This window comes from Narcine bancroftii, chromosome 5, assembly GCF_036971445.1.
Source record: "Narcine bancroftii isolate sNarBan1 chromosome 5, sNarBan1.hap1, whole genome shotgun sequence".
Taxonomy (NCBI): domain Eukaryota; kingdom Metazoa; phylum Chordata; class Chondrichthyes; order Torpediniformes; family Narcinidae; genus Narcine; species Narcine bancroftii.
In genome coordinates, this window is record NC_091473.1 from 161,308,847 (window position 1) to 161,325,368 (window position 16,522).

General features: G+C 48.4%; 1 protein-coding gene across 8 annotated transcripts in view; it reads left to right on the forward strand.

Annotated features, from left to right (window-relative positions):
• The first annotated feature begins 253 nt into the window (after positions 1-253).
• LOC138764101 (sodium- and chloride-dependent creatine transporter 1-like) overlaps positions 254-16,522 on the forward strand; it is a 59,450-nt gene continuing 43,181 nt past the window's right edge. For 4 of the 8 annotated variants that reach the window (XM_069939476.1, XM_069939477.1, XM_069939478.1 and 1 more), the window contains exons 1-2: positions 256-478; positions 4,586-4,828. In XM_069939476.1, the coding sequence (XP_069795577.1) occupies positions 448-478; positions 4,586-4,828 (274 nt within the window). In that variant the 5' untranslated portion in view covers positions 256-447. Of the gene's footprint in view, positions 479-4,585; positions 4,829-16,522 lie in introns of all 8 variants that reach the window. The other 4 variants (XM_069939484.1, XM_069939483.1, XM_069939480.1 and 1 more) reach the window with 3 other exon arrangements.

Here is a 16,522-nt window from a genome sequence, read left to right on the forward strand (position 1 = left end):
TTGCGCTGGCAGAGCCCTGGTAGAGTCCCGCGGAGTCCTCCTACCCTGGCAGACGGAGTCCTCCTATAGTGACGTCTTCTGCACCGATGTGTCCCAGTACCCCGGCCTTCTCGCATCATGCAGACGTCGCCACACTGCGGTCCGCGTAGCCGGAACGGGCGCTGGGAATGGGGGCGGAGTGTCGGTGGCGGGACCAATCAGCGGCGGGTGGGCGTGCCCGGCGGCGGTGAAAAGCCGGGCGACACGTAGTGAGAGAGCGAGTTCCGATGGGGATCTGGCCGAGAGATCTGAGCAGTACGGCGGCTCCGCTCACTCCGGCTCCTCGGCCCCACGCCCGGGACTCGCGTCCATGAGATTCTTCAGACTCACCTTCAAGTGTTTCGTGGATTGTTTTTGAAGCCCGAGCGCATTCTCCGTGTCTCAGCCATCCCTGCACATTCTAACACCATGCGTCCAGCCTCGCCGCAGCATCCGCCAGGTACGAGCAGCTGGCTCCCTCCCAGCGCGGAGTCCGGTGAATGGGGACAGCTGAGCGAGGGTCTCTGTGGCTGCGCCATTCTTTGTGTTCAGCCTGACCTTCCGACGGGCGACCGACTCCTCGGGCAAGAAGCCGCACCGTGACAAGCTGATCGACCCCGTCTCGGAGCGGCGGTTCCGGCCCGTCTCCACGCGGCTCGCTCTGACTCCTTCCCCTCGCGCCCGTTTCTGACTCCCTCCTCGCGCTCGCCCCCTCCCTCCTCGCGCCCGCTTCTCCCTCCTCCTCGGCGCCCGCTCCCGTCTCCTCCTCGGCGCCCGCTTCTCCCTCTTCGCGCTCCTTCCCATCTCCTCGCGCCCAATCCCTCCCTCCTCCACACACCCCACTCCCCTTGCCGCTCATTCCCCCTCCTCCCCTCCCTTCTCTTGACGGTCTTGGAGACAGATAGGAGGTTCTGCGGCAGCAAGGGGCGCCAGGGTGGGATGTTGTCTCCTGGGTGCAATGCCTGGGAGGACTGAATGGTTGCAAAATCTTGTCAAGGGGGAGCAGCGAGAGGTCTTTGTGCACAGTGGCATTGATATAGTGGGTCGGGAGAGGGATAAGATTCTGAAAAGAGGATTTAAGGAGATTGAAAATGCAGACCTGGAGGATAGCAGTCACTTGATTACTCCCGGAGCCACATTCTGTGAGTAATGGAACAGGAGCTGGGGTAGGCTCTTCAATCAAGAGGGAAGGGTTGCATTTGAACTGGATGGGGACAGATTTCCTGGTGTTACTCAGGAAGATTTAAACCAGGTTAGGAGAGGACTGGACAGTTCTTTGACTCGTGGAAGCTCTGGGATGGAAGGCATCCTGGTCTGGGGGAGTGGGGGGGTTTGGAGTGATCTAGAAGTGGTTGAAAGGATCTGTGAAACCCTCCTGACCCTGAAGACATCAAGGACATGATAAAGGTGAAGTCTTCAATTCAGGAGGAAAGGTGGCCCCACACTTTTGGGGCAGTATCCACTCTGAGGTGCACTGGCACATGCTCTCACTTTGACAATAACACATTCATAGTGGCACACTCTCATGTTATATTGTTGCACACATTACCTCAATACATGAGCATATAAGCACAGAAACAGATAATGGAAGTTCACGATGCATGAGAATCCTGAATAGAACATGTGCACTCTGGCACAATCACTGTGTCACGCCTGCATAAATGGTGCTCACACATGGTGGAATTTCAGTCTGCACAGTGGGGACACTGTAGGAAGAGTCCACCAGTTTGACCCACTCCCACAACCAAATTCTGTCCTTTTGATGGAGCCAGCTCCTTGTTAACTGCTCCCCACCCTCTTTCAAGCATAAAATATATATTTAGGAATAATTTACTTGGTTATAGTGCGTGATTCTGTTCATCAATCTCACAGCCTAAATGAAGAAGCTGTTTTCCTGCTAGCAGTCCTGATTTGGATGATTCTGTACCTCCTTCCTGATTGCAGTGGTCAAAGATTTCCCCACCCCACCACTAGATGTATCTGACTGTCTCTACACCCTCGTTCTCAGTCTTTCCAGCAATGGTGAATGGTCTCTCCATCCACACTCTTTGCACTATTCCCAGATGATAGAAATTTGTCATAATAAAAAATAAAGGGTTATGGGTTAGGGAGGGTTGAGTATATTTTCAGGAATATGAATCTGCACAATATCAAAGGCTGAAGGGCTTATACTGTGTTGTAATGTTCTACTCTACATTAAGGAGAATAAACCCAGCTTCTCCACACAACTGGAGCCTCAATCCTAGATCTCATTGTCCCATGGATCTCTCCGTGGCTTTCTACTCCTGAATGCTGGGTCCCAGAATTGAACACATTTTCCCATTGTGTCTCTACCAGCATTTGCAGAGGTCTCCCTTGTTTTATGTAGGTGATGGGTCTTCTTTTTCTGCCAGTCCTGCTACGTTCCCCAGATTCGTCATGCCTTGACTCCAGTTCACACTCCAAGTAAGGAATTGTCAGTTGTTCACCTATTGACCATTTCACCATTCTGTATCTCCCTCTTCTTTCTCAGACAGTCACTCGGGATCAAGGTTGACTTGCTTCCAGCCCAGTCCTGTTTGTTTCTGAGGTTGACACGCGACCCATGGCCTGTACCACAGGTGGGGTGGGAGATACTCAATGGGGTGGGTGGCTTATTTGGGAGCCTGTTCATTCTGCCATTTTCACAGTTTCCCTGTGATTCTGGTGTGGACTGGCTGCTCACAACTATCCTGAATGTTCTCTCCATTTTCTGAGAAGCTCAAGTGTTGGGGACTATGTTTAAGTTCTTCGAAGGGGGGCTCTGTTCCTCCCACAGCAGCAATGGGGAACAGTCTCTCTCCATTCACACTTTTTGCACCATTCCAGCAATAGAGAACAGACTGGGATTAGTGCCCCATTTGACTAGACTTCTGTTAAATCAAGCCCAATGGGCTTGAGTGACAGGAAATAGAGCCTTGCTGTAGATGAGGTTGGCCTGGGAGAATATGTTGATGGTTCACACCCTGCCTCTTCACCTGAGAGATTCATATCATGATTACAAATGTTGACAGGCATGGGCAGAATAGATGTAGAAAGGTTGTTTCCCGTGGTTGGAAAGTCTTGAACAAGAGGACACCATTTCAGGATTGAAAGGCACCCACTTAGAAAAGAGATGTGGAGGAATTTCAGCCGTGGATGGTAAATATGTGGAATTTGTTGCCTGAGGTGGTTGTGGAGGCCAGGTCATTAGGTGTATTTAAAACAAGAAATTTATGTTTTTGATTAGCTTGGGCTTCAAAGGTCATGGGGAGAAGGCTGGGCAGTGAGGCTTTGGGAAAATGGATCAGCTCATGGTTGAATGGTGGGGCAGACTTGAAGGGCTCAATAGCCTATTTCTACTCCTGTATTTTGGTCTTGTTGCATTGAAGCAGGTCACTCAATCCATTATCATTGTGCTCTCTCTCTACTAGACTAAGTCACTAGAACCAATTCTATGGCCTTACACACTCATACCTGTAAGGTGATGCTATGAATTAAGGGCAATCCTCAAGGTGAGGTTGGATCAGTGTTTTATAACAGTCCTGCTTTACACTCCCTGCCTCCATTAATGAAGCCCTGCATTGTGTTCTCCTTTCACTGCTACCTCAACCTGCTTTTCGAGATTGACCATTCACAGTCTGATCCTTGTGCTCGTGCACCTGATGAGAACAGTATACTTCACATTGTCTCTCATCCTCCCTGCCCTAAAGCTTCATCTTAGAGGGGGAACAGTTATGGAGAGAGGTCAGACAAATTGGGGTTGTTTTCTCGGAGCATCAGAGGCTGAGGGGAAACACAGAACAGTTCAGCTCAGTGACAGTCCCTTGTGTGTCTCTACTGAACATGATGGCCAGATCGCTTAAACACTACTCTTGTATCTGCTTCCAATCTTAATTTATTCTGACTTTTGCTTCTTCAAAGACCCCCCCACTGTTAATTCTACATACACAGCAGTTACATTCTGCAACATTCATTGCTCCTCCACTGTTAGGACTCAAAGGTATTTGCTGAAAGTCATTTGAAAATGTAATGTCATTTGAAATCTGACCCGCCTCCCCACAGATCCCTGTAAACTACTTCACTTCCTCCTTGTGATGTAAGGGCTTAGATGCAGGAACAAGTTCAGGCAATCTCCAAGAAGCAAACTGGAGTTCTGGGGACAGAAATGAGGGATGTGGCATTAGTTACAAGGAGAGGCTGGGCCTGGTTTTCCTTGGAATGCGGGTGGTCGAGGGGCTTAAAATCATGAGAGGCAAAGATAAGGTCACTGTCTTTTTGCCCCCCCCCCCCCAAGCTGGTTCCCTTGCACCCCCCGCCTGTTCCCTCATGCCTCCACCCTTCACTGGTCACAAATGGATGTGGGCTGAATGGCCTGTTCATGCTAATCCACTGGGGAGTGGCTCTATCAGGTGTTGCAATGGGTGTTCCCTGAGTGCTGTCGACTCTGTGGGAGGTCCAATTTGTGGGTGGGTGTGTGGCGTATTGTCTCACTGTGCACCCTACCTAAAGTGGGAGGCTTTGGCCAGGCACAGGAACTGTGTCTGAGCTAACCAGCTGTGTTTTGCAGGTGGGTACAGTTGCACCAATGCCCCGGATGGTGAAGCTGATCTGGTGGTCGACCCAGGGTCGGGGCACGAGGACAAGTCTGTTCTGACTCCCCTCGTTGTCACCAACGGTTGTGTGAAGGACCCAGCAGTGGAACGGGAGACCTGGACCCGCCAGATGGATTTCATCATGTCGTGTGTGGGCTTTGCGGTTGGATTGGGCAACATCTGGAGATTTCCCTACCTGTGCTACAAGAATGGAGGGGGTGAGTAACAAAGAGCCAGCTGCTGGCCCCATGAGCTGCCTCGAGCTGCTCAGACCAAGGGCAGACTCTGACCACCACTCAGCCCATGGTCTATTGTGTCGGACAGCCCTGTTCTACTGGCCTGCTATGGTTCATGAGGACCATGGCACTGGCTGTAGGGGAGCATCACCACCCACAGTACCATATATTGATGTGGAAGTCTATCACCGGTCCTTCACTTTCACCAGATCGAAACCCTGAAACTCCCTCTCCATTGCACTGGGGAGAGGAGCGCCTTCAGGGCTGCAATGGGACAAGGAGGGGGCTGTACCTCAGGGGCAATACAGTAGAGGTCCGACTGCTTGGGGATTAGGTCAATTTGGATTTTCTGGATTCTTGAGCAATAAACTTTTAAAATTAAAATTTAAGTTTTAATGGCTTATTCATTAGCAAGAGGGTTTTAAAAAGAAATAAAGTTAACATGACAAAAATGTAAACATTAAAAAAATTTTCACTACAAAAAACATAACGTTTAAAAATGAACATTGTAAAAGAAAAATACAATATACAAATGAGAGCAGAAGTTATTTCATACAGACTAATTATTTATTTTTTAATTTATTGATGAAACTTTTTTGTATAAAATACAAAGTACCCTGTGCAAAAAAAACCAAATAATTATTTGTTCATTTCTGTGACTTCTGTTGTGCCTGCTACACTGCTTATGAAGGGAGCACTTGCAGCTTCTACTGTATCTGCTGCTCTGCTTGACACTTTTGACTTCTTTAAATACTTTTGTATATTACCTAGTTTATGATTTTGTAATTTATTTGTGATAAGGTTATTCTGCACCATGTGTGCAAGCTTGATGTCTTGAACCCTGTGCATCGGTGGGCTTATGCATGCATGCACGCACGCACGCAAAAGCCTGCCAAATTTTAAAAGTTTGAGAGTTTACAAAAAGTCTGAATTCTCAGGTAGTCCGAATTTCTGGCATTCACATTTCTGAACTTCTACTGCAAATGCTGACCTCATCTGATCCCAGGTGGCTGCCCCTCTGTTTCAGACCCAGCAGGGACACCTCCTGTCATGCATGGGTGGGGCAGAGGAGGGAGGGACATTGGGCAGAGGGGTCAGACAGCAGGGGGAGGGGGTTGGGGAAAAATACATTGTCTGAAAGACTGGACTGAGGGCAGGGGGGAGGGGACAATGCAGGCAGTGGTCCCCTCAAGGTGGGAGTCAAGGGGTTCGTGGGTGTGGAGTGATACCAATCAGGCTGAGACCCTAAGCCAGATTTACCTTGGACCCCCACAAGAGACGTTTCAGAATGCCCTCTCCCCAATCCATGCAGTGTGGAGAAGGTCCCAGAACAAGCAGTTCCTGCACACTTCCCATTTCCTTGACCTTGTACACTGCTTGGACATGTTGTGGTGGTCCAATCTAATGGCCGGCAGTGAGGGAAATCTTCCCCTTCCATACTAGGGCTCTGGTATCCACCACTCTGTATCAAACAAAATTTTGTCCCACTTCACGCTGAATCCAAGGTGTGGCATTTTGACCCTAATGATGCCTTTAACTTTCTCAACCTCTATCCAGTCTCCCCTCAGCCTCTGATGCTTCCAGTAGCTACTTCATTGGTTGTAAAATGGTTTGTGGTCATTCAAAGAATGGGACAGCACAAGAACAAGATATTTGGCACCTCATCCATGCCCAAACTTTTCCTAGATTTGAAAGCCCATTGGCCTCATGCCAAGAATCCAAATCTCTCTCTCAGGGTCAATAAAATGAAGGAGTTAATCATAGAGGAGGGGGCAGAGTCCATGCTCCTGGTACTGAAATGGAGAGAGTGGACAGCATCAAGTTCTCAGGAATAAACATCCCCACTGACCTGACCAGAGACAATACACTGATGTAATGATTAAGAAATCATCAATACCTCAACTTCTCAGAAGACTTAGGAAATTTGTCATGTTCTCCACCCACCCCCAATAAAGACCCAACAGCTTCTACAATTGAGAGCAGACTTGCCAGGTCCATCGCAGCATGGGACAGGAGCTGCTCTGCTCCAGGTCGGGAGAAGCTGCAGAAGGTGGTGATTGCAGCTCAGAACATCACAAACCTCCCTCCCTTCCATAGATTCCATCTACATCTCCCCTGAAGGACACATTACACTCCAGACTCACTCTCTTCTCCCATGGGGGAGAAGGTTTAACAGTGTGAAAGCACACACCCATGGGCTTAAAGACAGTTTCTTCCCCGCAGCCGTCAGGAATTAACCTGTAATTGATTTCTTTTTCTTTGTAACTCTATACTCTGTAATTGTGCTCTTGCCCTTCTACTTTATAATGACAATATGTTAGCATTGACCAGCTGAGCTGCTTGCAGAAGAACCATTCTCACTGCATCATGTACAAAGTGGCAAATAAACTTCAGCTACACTATTCTCATTTGCCAGCACTAGTTCTGTATCTGACTCCATCATCCCCATCTCTGATAGTGAGTTGAGGCTTTACAAGCATTGGTGAGTCCTCACTTGAAGTATTGTGAGCAGTTTTGGGCTCCTCATTTAAAAAAGGATGGGCTGACGTTAAGGGTTTTGAGGAGGTTCACAAGGATAATTCTGGGAATGAAGGGATTATCATACGAGGAGCATTTGACAGATCTTAGCGTGTACTCGTTGAAATGAGGGGGAATTTCATTAAAACATTTCACATGTTAAAAGACATGGACATGGATAGATGTGGAAAGATTATTTCCCATGGTGGGAGAGTCTAGGACAAGAGGCACAACTTCAGGATTGAAGGGCACCTACTTAGAATAGAGATGCTGAGGAATATACTGCCCTGTATTGTGACTGTGCTGAGAGAGCAGAGAACTGGGTCTGGCTGAGGTGGGAGTGAGTGAGGTGTGGAACATTGCAAGATTCCTTTGTCCTTTTGCTGAGCTCTGATTGTGTTTAAGTCACCTGACAGGTCTGTGTGTGATGGCAGATGAGGTTGTGCTCTCAACAATGTCATTCCAATGCACAAGACCAATTGGACAGGGTTCCAAAGGCACAGCACAGACACAGGCCTTCAGCAGACCATGACCATGCTGACCATCCATACTAGCCCCATTTACTGGCTGTGTGTCCTCCTCTGCACTGCTCATCCAAGTACTGATTCAAATGCTTTGTAAACATTAGACCATTATGGCCCTTCAGTCCACGATGTTGTGCCAGCTCATATGTACCTACAAAGAAAATCTAAACCCTCCCTACCTCATAATTCTCTATTTTTCTTTCATCCATGTGCTAAGAGTCTCTCAAATGTCCCTCATGTTCCAGCCTCCACCACCACCTCTGAAAAATGCATTCTAGGCACCCATTACTCTGGGGTTTTTTTGAAAAAAACCCCTGATAGTTATCAGGGCTTTCCTCCCTTCACTTTGTACAGATGTCCTTTGGTGTTTGTTACTCCCACCCTGGGAAAAAGGTGCCAGCTTTCTACCTTACCTATACCTCTCAATCTTGTGGACCTCAATTAATCACCCCTCATCCTTTGCTCCAAAGATAAAAGTCCCAGCTCTGTTAACTTTGCCTTGTAAGACATACTTTCCAATCCAGGCAATATCCTAGTAAATCTCCACTCACCCTCTCCAAAGTTTAAGCATCCTTCCTGTAATTAGTTGATAAGAACTGAACACAATATTGTAAGTGAAACGTGAGAATCTGCAGACAACTGATTTGTCAGAAGATACTTTGATGAAAGGCTCAAGCCCGAAATGATGGTTATGTATTTTTACCTTTAACCATATAAAGGACACTTTGATCTGCTGAGTTTCTCCAGCATTATGTTTTTACAATATTCAAAGTAGTCTCACCAGAGGTTTATGGAGCTGCAACATTACTTCACACTTCTGAACTCAAGTCCCCATTTAATGAACTGAGCATGACCATAGGCTTTCATAACTATCCTATCAAATTCCACGGCAATCTTGAAAGGTCTGTGGATTTGGAACCCAAGGTCCCTCTGTTCTTCCATACTGTTAAGTATCCTACCATTAACCATGTGCTCTGCCTTCATGTTTGACCTGCCAAAATACATCACCTCCCACTTACCTGGATTGAATTCCATCTACCACTTTTCTGCCCAACTCTGCATCCTGTCTCTATCCTGTTGTAATAAACATGATCCACACCTCCAACCTCTATTGTCTGCAAACTTAGTGACCAATCCCTCTACTTCTTCATCCAGGTCATTTATAAAAATCACAAAGAGCAGGGGTCCCAGAACAGATCCCTGCAGAACTCCACTAGTCAATGACCTCCAGGCAGAATACTTTCAGTACTGCCCTGCTTTCTACAAGCAAGCCAATTCTGTATCCACACAGTCAAGGTTTTTTTGGATCCCATGCCTCATGACTCTGAACAAGTGTCCCATGGGGAATCTAGTGAAATGACTTACTAAAATCTATATGCACCACATCTACCGCACTACCTCCATAATTATGGGAATTTTTGTCCCAGATTCCACTCTCCCTCTGGAGGAAAGCCCTCTCAAGTCCGCCTACCCTTCACCTTAAACCCATTATCTAGATAGCTGTGCCTCAGGGAAGCTTTCTCAACTGCCAATCTATGCACCGCTGACAGTCTGACCTCTGCACCAGGCACATGGGAACCCTGGTTCCTCTCCCTCACTGCACAGTCAACCCCCACACTACGATGGTCAGCAGGAGGCACTTCCTCCACTACTGGAACTCCGGGTCCACACCCTCTCTGCCTGAGGTACAGGGAACCCAAGCCCACTCTCGCCCAGTCAGAAGTGGATTAGCCTGTCACCATAAACTAGTGAGATTTGATCTCCAAACCAGCAAAGTACTCAGACTCTCAACGTGTGTGGCAGCAGCTATTGGGGAGAGAACAAGGAGATGACTCGCATCCCTTACAAGCAACTCACAAAGGGGTTTCAACTCAAAACAGTCTCTCTTCAGAGCTGCTGCATAACCTACCGAGTATTTCAAGCACTTTTTATTTCAGGCTTTCAGTAGCTGAATTTTTTTTAACTTTTATTTTTCAGTTGGAAATTAAAAGTTTTCAATAAAAGTTGCTGTAAAATCCAGTGGGTTCGCAGATCTCATTCAGGGTTGGAGATGTGCCATCCTTCCATAACTGCCATCACTGGACTCTGCCCCCAGCTCTAGAGCCTGACCAGGAGCCTGGGGGCTCATCATTTGACTCTGGCCTTTTCGCACCTGGTGACGGGCAGAAGAGACTGGACAAGGAGCATCAAGGGCTGGGGCACAGGGACCAGCGGTTGTCCATGTGCCACCCTGCTTCTGCAGGGAGGTCACATTCTCAGCAATCCATTCCATGGGTGGGAAGTTGAGAACATGATCCAAGGCACTGTCCGGGGTTTGCAATGCAATGACAGGAATGCAAGGTGTGGGAGTTAGTACATAGAACATCCCAGCACAGTACAACCCCTTCGGCCCATAATGTTCCCTATATAAACCTACTCAACAATCTAAATCTTCCCTCCATCTCAACTATCACCCTCTATTTTCTTTGCATCTATGTGCCTATCTAAGAATCTTTATATTTCCCTATTGAACCAGCCTCTACCACTACCCCTGGCAATTCATTTCAAGCACCCATAACTCTCTGTGTAAATAAATATTTAAAAAAAACACACCCTGAGATATCCCCATAAGCTTGCCTTCTCTCACCTTGTACAGATGTCCTCTGGTGTTTACTACTCACGCCCTAGGAAAAAGATGCTGCCTCTCACATTCTTGTAGAGATCTATTAAATCACCTCTCATCCTTCGTCACTTTATGGGAAAAAAGTCCTGGCTCTAATAATTTGGCTCATTAGACACGTTCTCTAATCCAGGCAACATCCTGATAAATTTCCTCTGCACCATCTCCATTGCTTCCACATCCTTCCTGTAATGAGATGATCAGAACTGAACACAATACTCCCAACTGTGGTCTAACCAGATTTCAGCTGATGGAGATGTTCAGATAATTCCTGGTGAATGGAAGGCTCCAGGCCTCTGCCCATAGGATTCAACTGTGAACCATAAAGAGTGAACTGGAACAGAGCCTGGGAAAGTCTGACCCATGGCCCCTCCCTGTCCTGACCTCTCACAATGACCCTGAACTCAAACCCCTCTCAGTACCTTGACCTCTCACAGCGACCCTAAACTCAAACCACTCTCTGTACCCTGACCTCTCACAGCAACCCTGGACTCAAAACCACCACCCCCCCCCCCCCCCCAAGTACTCTGACCTCTCACAGTGACCCTTCACGCAAACTTTCAGAACTGAAAAGTAATTGGAGAGAGGGCTGTAAAGGTAGCTCTCTGATCGAAGGAAGGGGTGGAGAACTTGAGGAAAGGTGACAAGGGAAGAGGGAAAGAGAGAGATTTGGAGGGTTTAATAGAAACTGGAGAACTCAATGTTAATGCCTCTTGTTGGAGGGTGCCTGGATGGAAAATTAGGTGTTGTTCCTCCAATTTGCAGGTCATCTCGGTTTGGTAGTGCATGAGGCCATGGACAGATATATTGGTGTGGGAATAAGGTGTGGATTTGAACTCTGACCGGGGCCGGTGCCCGTTCCTGCACTGTGATAGGGGGCGTGAGGCCCTGGTCCGGGGGGCAAGCTGATCCCCATTTGAAAGGAGTTAGCAGGCTGCGGGGTGATGTCAGGGTCACTGTGTGTAGAGGTTCTGAGGTCAGGGTCATTGTGAGAGGTCTGGGTTACTGAGTGAGGTTAAGGTCACTGAGGTCAGGTTCCTGAGGTTTGAGGTCTGCGCTACTGAGTAAGGTCAGGGTACTGAGAGGGCTTGAGTTTAGGATCACAAAGTGAGGTATGGGTCACTGTAAGAGGTTAAGGTCATTGAAGTCCAGGTGTTGGCATGAGCTGTTGTATAGGGAACGGTCACTGTTCAGTTATACATTAATTCTGCACACAGCAGCCTGCTTCGTGTAATCCCCATCAGGCATGCCTCGTGACATTTGTCAGTTGTGACGCACTGACCTCAATAAGCTTCTAGGGAATTTAATCTTTCCAGACTTTAGTGTATGTCCCTGCCGCAGTCCGTTCCGCAAACATTAATGGGCAACAAACACAACGTTCATACCAACCCCTCCACACTCTCCCGCTCAATCTCAGCCACTGAAAGTTCTCTTGAGATGACTGGGTATGTCTTGCCCTGGTGTCGTGCTGAGTCACCAGACGACTACCACTCTTCTACAAACCTGCAAAGCCTCTGCATCCTCTGCTGAGCCACACTGCCATTCTATCCCATCCTGTCTCATTTTGTCCTGTCTGTTCTGTTTTGGGACTGCTCTCACCCAGTCAAGTGGGGAGTATCCCATCACATTCCTAACTCTTGCTCTGCAGGTGGGATCAGGAGTGAGTCTCTGACCTCTGGTCTGTTCTTGATTTGCTGCTCTGGTTCAGTTTCTGGTCATTGGAGACTCCTCAGGGGGTTGATGGATGGTGTCATTGGTGGCTCCAGTCTCTTCATGAACTGGTCATCATCTGACACTGGACTGTCCATGTTGTCTGGGAACTGCCACAGTCTTGATATCACATCATTGCCTTCATGTTCAAGTTTATCATTCCATTGTACAATTACAACCTGACATAACAGCATTCTCCTGTGTTCAGTGCAAAACATGCAAATGCACAGCCAGACATAGCATAAATACAGGCAAGTAATACACACTCTGGACAAATGTACAAATATAAAAAATAAATAAATTTCTCACCCTGGTGGTGCTGGTTCTGATACTCCTGTATCTCCTTCCCAATGGGAGTAGCTGAAAGATGCTGTGTGCAGAGTGGAAGGGGTCCTCAATGACTTTGCACGCCCTCTTCCAGACAACAATCCCAGTAGATCACGTCGATGGGAGTGAGGAGACCCCAGTGATCCTCTCTGCCACTTTTATGATCCTGTGGATTGGTCTCCGATCCACTTCTCCACACCAACTATACTACACAGTGATGCAGCTGGACAGGGTGCTTTCAATAGAGCTTGAGTACAAAGTTGTCAGGATGGTGGCCAGTTGCCGTGCCCCTTTATTCTTCTCAGGAAGTGTACTTTCCTGAGAAGTGATGAGATGGTGTGTCCAGGATAGGTCACTTGTGGAATCCAAGGAACTTTGTGACCTCTACTCTCTCTACTACTGAGCTTTTAATATGTAGTGGAGGGTGGTCGTTCTGGTCCTCCTGAAGACCATGGGAGTGTGGCCCAGGACTTGCTTCACACAGGCACAGACAGGTCCTGACTGAGGAGCATCCTTGGTGGATGTCCCCACCCCTGACCTGCTGAGGTTTAGGCCCAGGACCCTGCCCTGGGGAACTCCTGCTGGATGTCCTGGCCCAGGATGTTCTCAACCTTTCAATGTGTGGGTCTGTTTCCAATGTCTGCTCTTCAGATTTATTAGGGCTCCTTGATGCCACACTAGGCCAAAAGCTGGTGTGCTGCTAAGGGCAGTCACTCCCACTCATCTCTAGACCGGCTCTCTGATGAGGTCTGAAGCCATGGAACTAGGCCTGGGGACAGCATTATTGTGGTGAAGGGTCAGTGGCCTTTCCTTCACCTTGTGGCCAGTTGGGTTATCCGGTTCTCGGTGATCAGGACCACTATCAATCCTTCGGATAAGTGAATTAACAAGCACATGTTGTCTCTACCATAGAGTTGCTTGGTTTGAGGCAGATCTTCACCACTACAGCTCTCACAGCCCCTGGATTCAGAGGCCGACATGAAGCTGAGTGAATCAGATTAACTGGAATCCAGCTCCTGTGATTGGGGAGGGAGATCTCGGGAGTGAGCTGAGGTGGATTACCACCCACTTTTTCTGGCTTAACATGGATGTCAATGCAGCCCTCACCCTTACTGAGAGCTCCCCCCCCACCCCTTCCATTGGCTGTTCCACTGCAGACTGCAGAGTTTCTTTAGATTCAGATTAATTGTTTCAGAAGAGCTGGATTAAATAGCTTCCGATTTGTCCTTTTCTCAACAAAAGCCGTCACCTTCTATGGTTCTCAGGATCTGAGGGTGTGTGGGAGATGTGCATGCCTTAGTTCCCTGACTGGGGAACCCCCTTCCCAATGCCATGCACCTCCTGATAGGGTACATGTTGCAGTGAGCAGAATAAGATGCACAGAAAACTTGCACAAACTGCCATAATATCAATAATTTGAGTTGTTGCTGATGGCATAGGATAGAGAAGGAGAAATAGCCTGGTTCCCACCACACAGCAGACATTTTATCTCCTAATTGGTTCTCCATTGCAGGATCTTGCTGTATTTCAGCAGTGGCATTTCAACCTTGAGCACCTTTGAGATATCCTGCTATTATGAAAGGTGGTGCATAAATGAAAGCTGTGATGAGAGCATTGGGGAACGTGTGGAACTGGGGATCATTGAGTTGTGGAATGTTGGGGAGGGGAAAAGGGGAATGTAAGGAGAATGGGGAACGTTGGGGAACACTGGTGATTGGTCATTGTGGAATTATCCAACCAATGGCAGTGGGATGTGTTGAATCCCTGCCATGTTTGTTCTCCCATCCCTTGCTCCTAGAGTCGGGGGCAATCACAGCTCCAAATCATGCGCTGTAAAATGGATGACATCCCTGCTCAGGGATGGTCAAAGGTCATCACAGTCCTCCTGAACCTTGGCCACAGCCCAGGATCCAGCAATTTGTGGAGTTTCATCATTGAATGATCTGCCCCACCCCCAAGTTGCTGCTAGATGCCAGGGTTCATACCAAAATGGTGTCTTCAGACCAGGGTGGTGGGCTCAGCACTCAGCTCTTATGGCATCTGGGGAATTGGGCAAGAGGGTCCAATACCCCTGCACTGGCCCAGTCCCCTCTCTGACTCTCAGCTCAGGGATCTCAGATGAGTGAAACACACCTTCCCTTCACACTCACACATCACCACACACATTTTCATACTCGGCTCAGTCATTAACTGTCTCTTGCTCCCGTGCACGTGCGTGTTGCGCACGCACAGACAGATACACCAAGACGCGCATGTACACACAAAGACACACGCACATGCAAATACACACAAGACACACACACCAACACATACACCCACAATATACACCAACACACATACACACACCCCCCCCCCCCCAAGGCAGATATACAGATACATACACTAACAGATACAGATACAGACAAATTCAAGCATAGATATACACATCAAGACACACAAATACAACACCGATACACTGGCATACGCACAGTTACAAACCAAGTCACACCCCAAGACGCACACATCAATGCTCACACAGATACACGCCAACATGCGCGCCACACACACACACACACACACACACACACACACACACACACACACACACACACACACACACACACACACACACACACACACACACACACACACACACACACACACACACACCAAGGCACATGCGCCCCAAGCCAGCCAACACAGAGATACGTGCGCCAACTCGCAGTTTCAAACCAAGTTACATGCACACACCAAGGTGTATGCGCCCCAAGACACGCATGTGTGTGCTCTTGCTCTTGTGCTTGCTCGCGCGCTCTCCTCTCTCTCTCTCTCTCTCTCTCTCTCTCTCTCTCTCTCTCTCTCTCTCTCTCTCTCTCTCTCTCTCTCTCTCACTCTCCCCCTACCCCACCCCCTACCAGTAGCATGGGCATTAATGCCATACGCTCATGCATCCTCTCTCGCAGCTGCTCGCAGACGCAGCTTTTGTGTAGAAACACACTGTGCATTGGTGCATCTCAGCAGCCTGCCTGCAGTGAGACGTGATCAGAAATCCTGACTAGTTTTCTGCCTCACCTCTCCCTGGCTTTGGGCCAGGAGATATCATGGACCATCCTCCATCTCCCACAGCGAGCACCACCCCCATCCACATCCGCAGTGAAGGTCAGTGCACCCAGAAAGGCTGGGCACGGTGAAGAGGAGATTGTGTGGTGCAAACTTAAATGAGGATTGTAGATGAAAGACCGACACTCAGTGCCTTCCCTCATCAACTGATCTCCCTGCTTCCGCAGAACATCTTCACATTGCCCCAATCCAGTACCTCCTCCTCTCAACAACAGCTGCTAATGGAGAATGGCAGCTCCACCAGCGTCTGATTAATTTCTCTGGCACACACGATATGCAGCCCACTTTCTCTTCTCTCTCTCCATTATCCTCTTCTCTCTCCCCCTCCCCCCCCCTCCCCCCACATACTGATGAAGAGTATTCGCCCTTGCCTTCCTTCCCTCGTTGGACACCCAAATAGCCCCTAGTCCCCAAGTTGCTCTGATCTTTCCTGTCTGTGTAACGTCTCATTGTGGCACTGCCCTCAGTCAGTGGAGAGGATTCTATCACCCTAGAGAAGGAATCATAATGAGGAGATGGATGTATGGAGATGTTTATAGAATTATGCGAATCATTCACGGGGTGGATGTTAAAAACCAGAGGGCAAATACTGAAGGTGAGAGAGAGGATCTGACGGGGGTGTTTTCCCGCAGAGAAAGGGTGAAATCTGGGACTGCTGCAGAGGAGGTGGTGGAATCAGTTAGACCTCTCAGTGGGCAAGGCAGTGAACATGGGCCATGCCTGGGCTCATAAGACCATAAGATATAGAAGCAGAAATAGGCTATTCAGTGCAATTGAGTCTGCCTGCCATTTAATCATGAGCTGATCCATTTTCCCCACTCAGCTCCACTGACCAGCCTT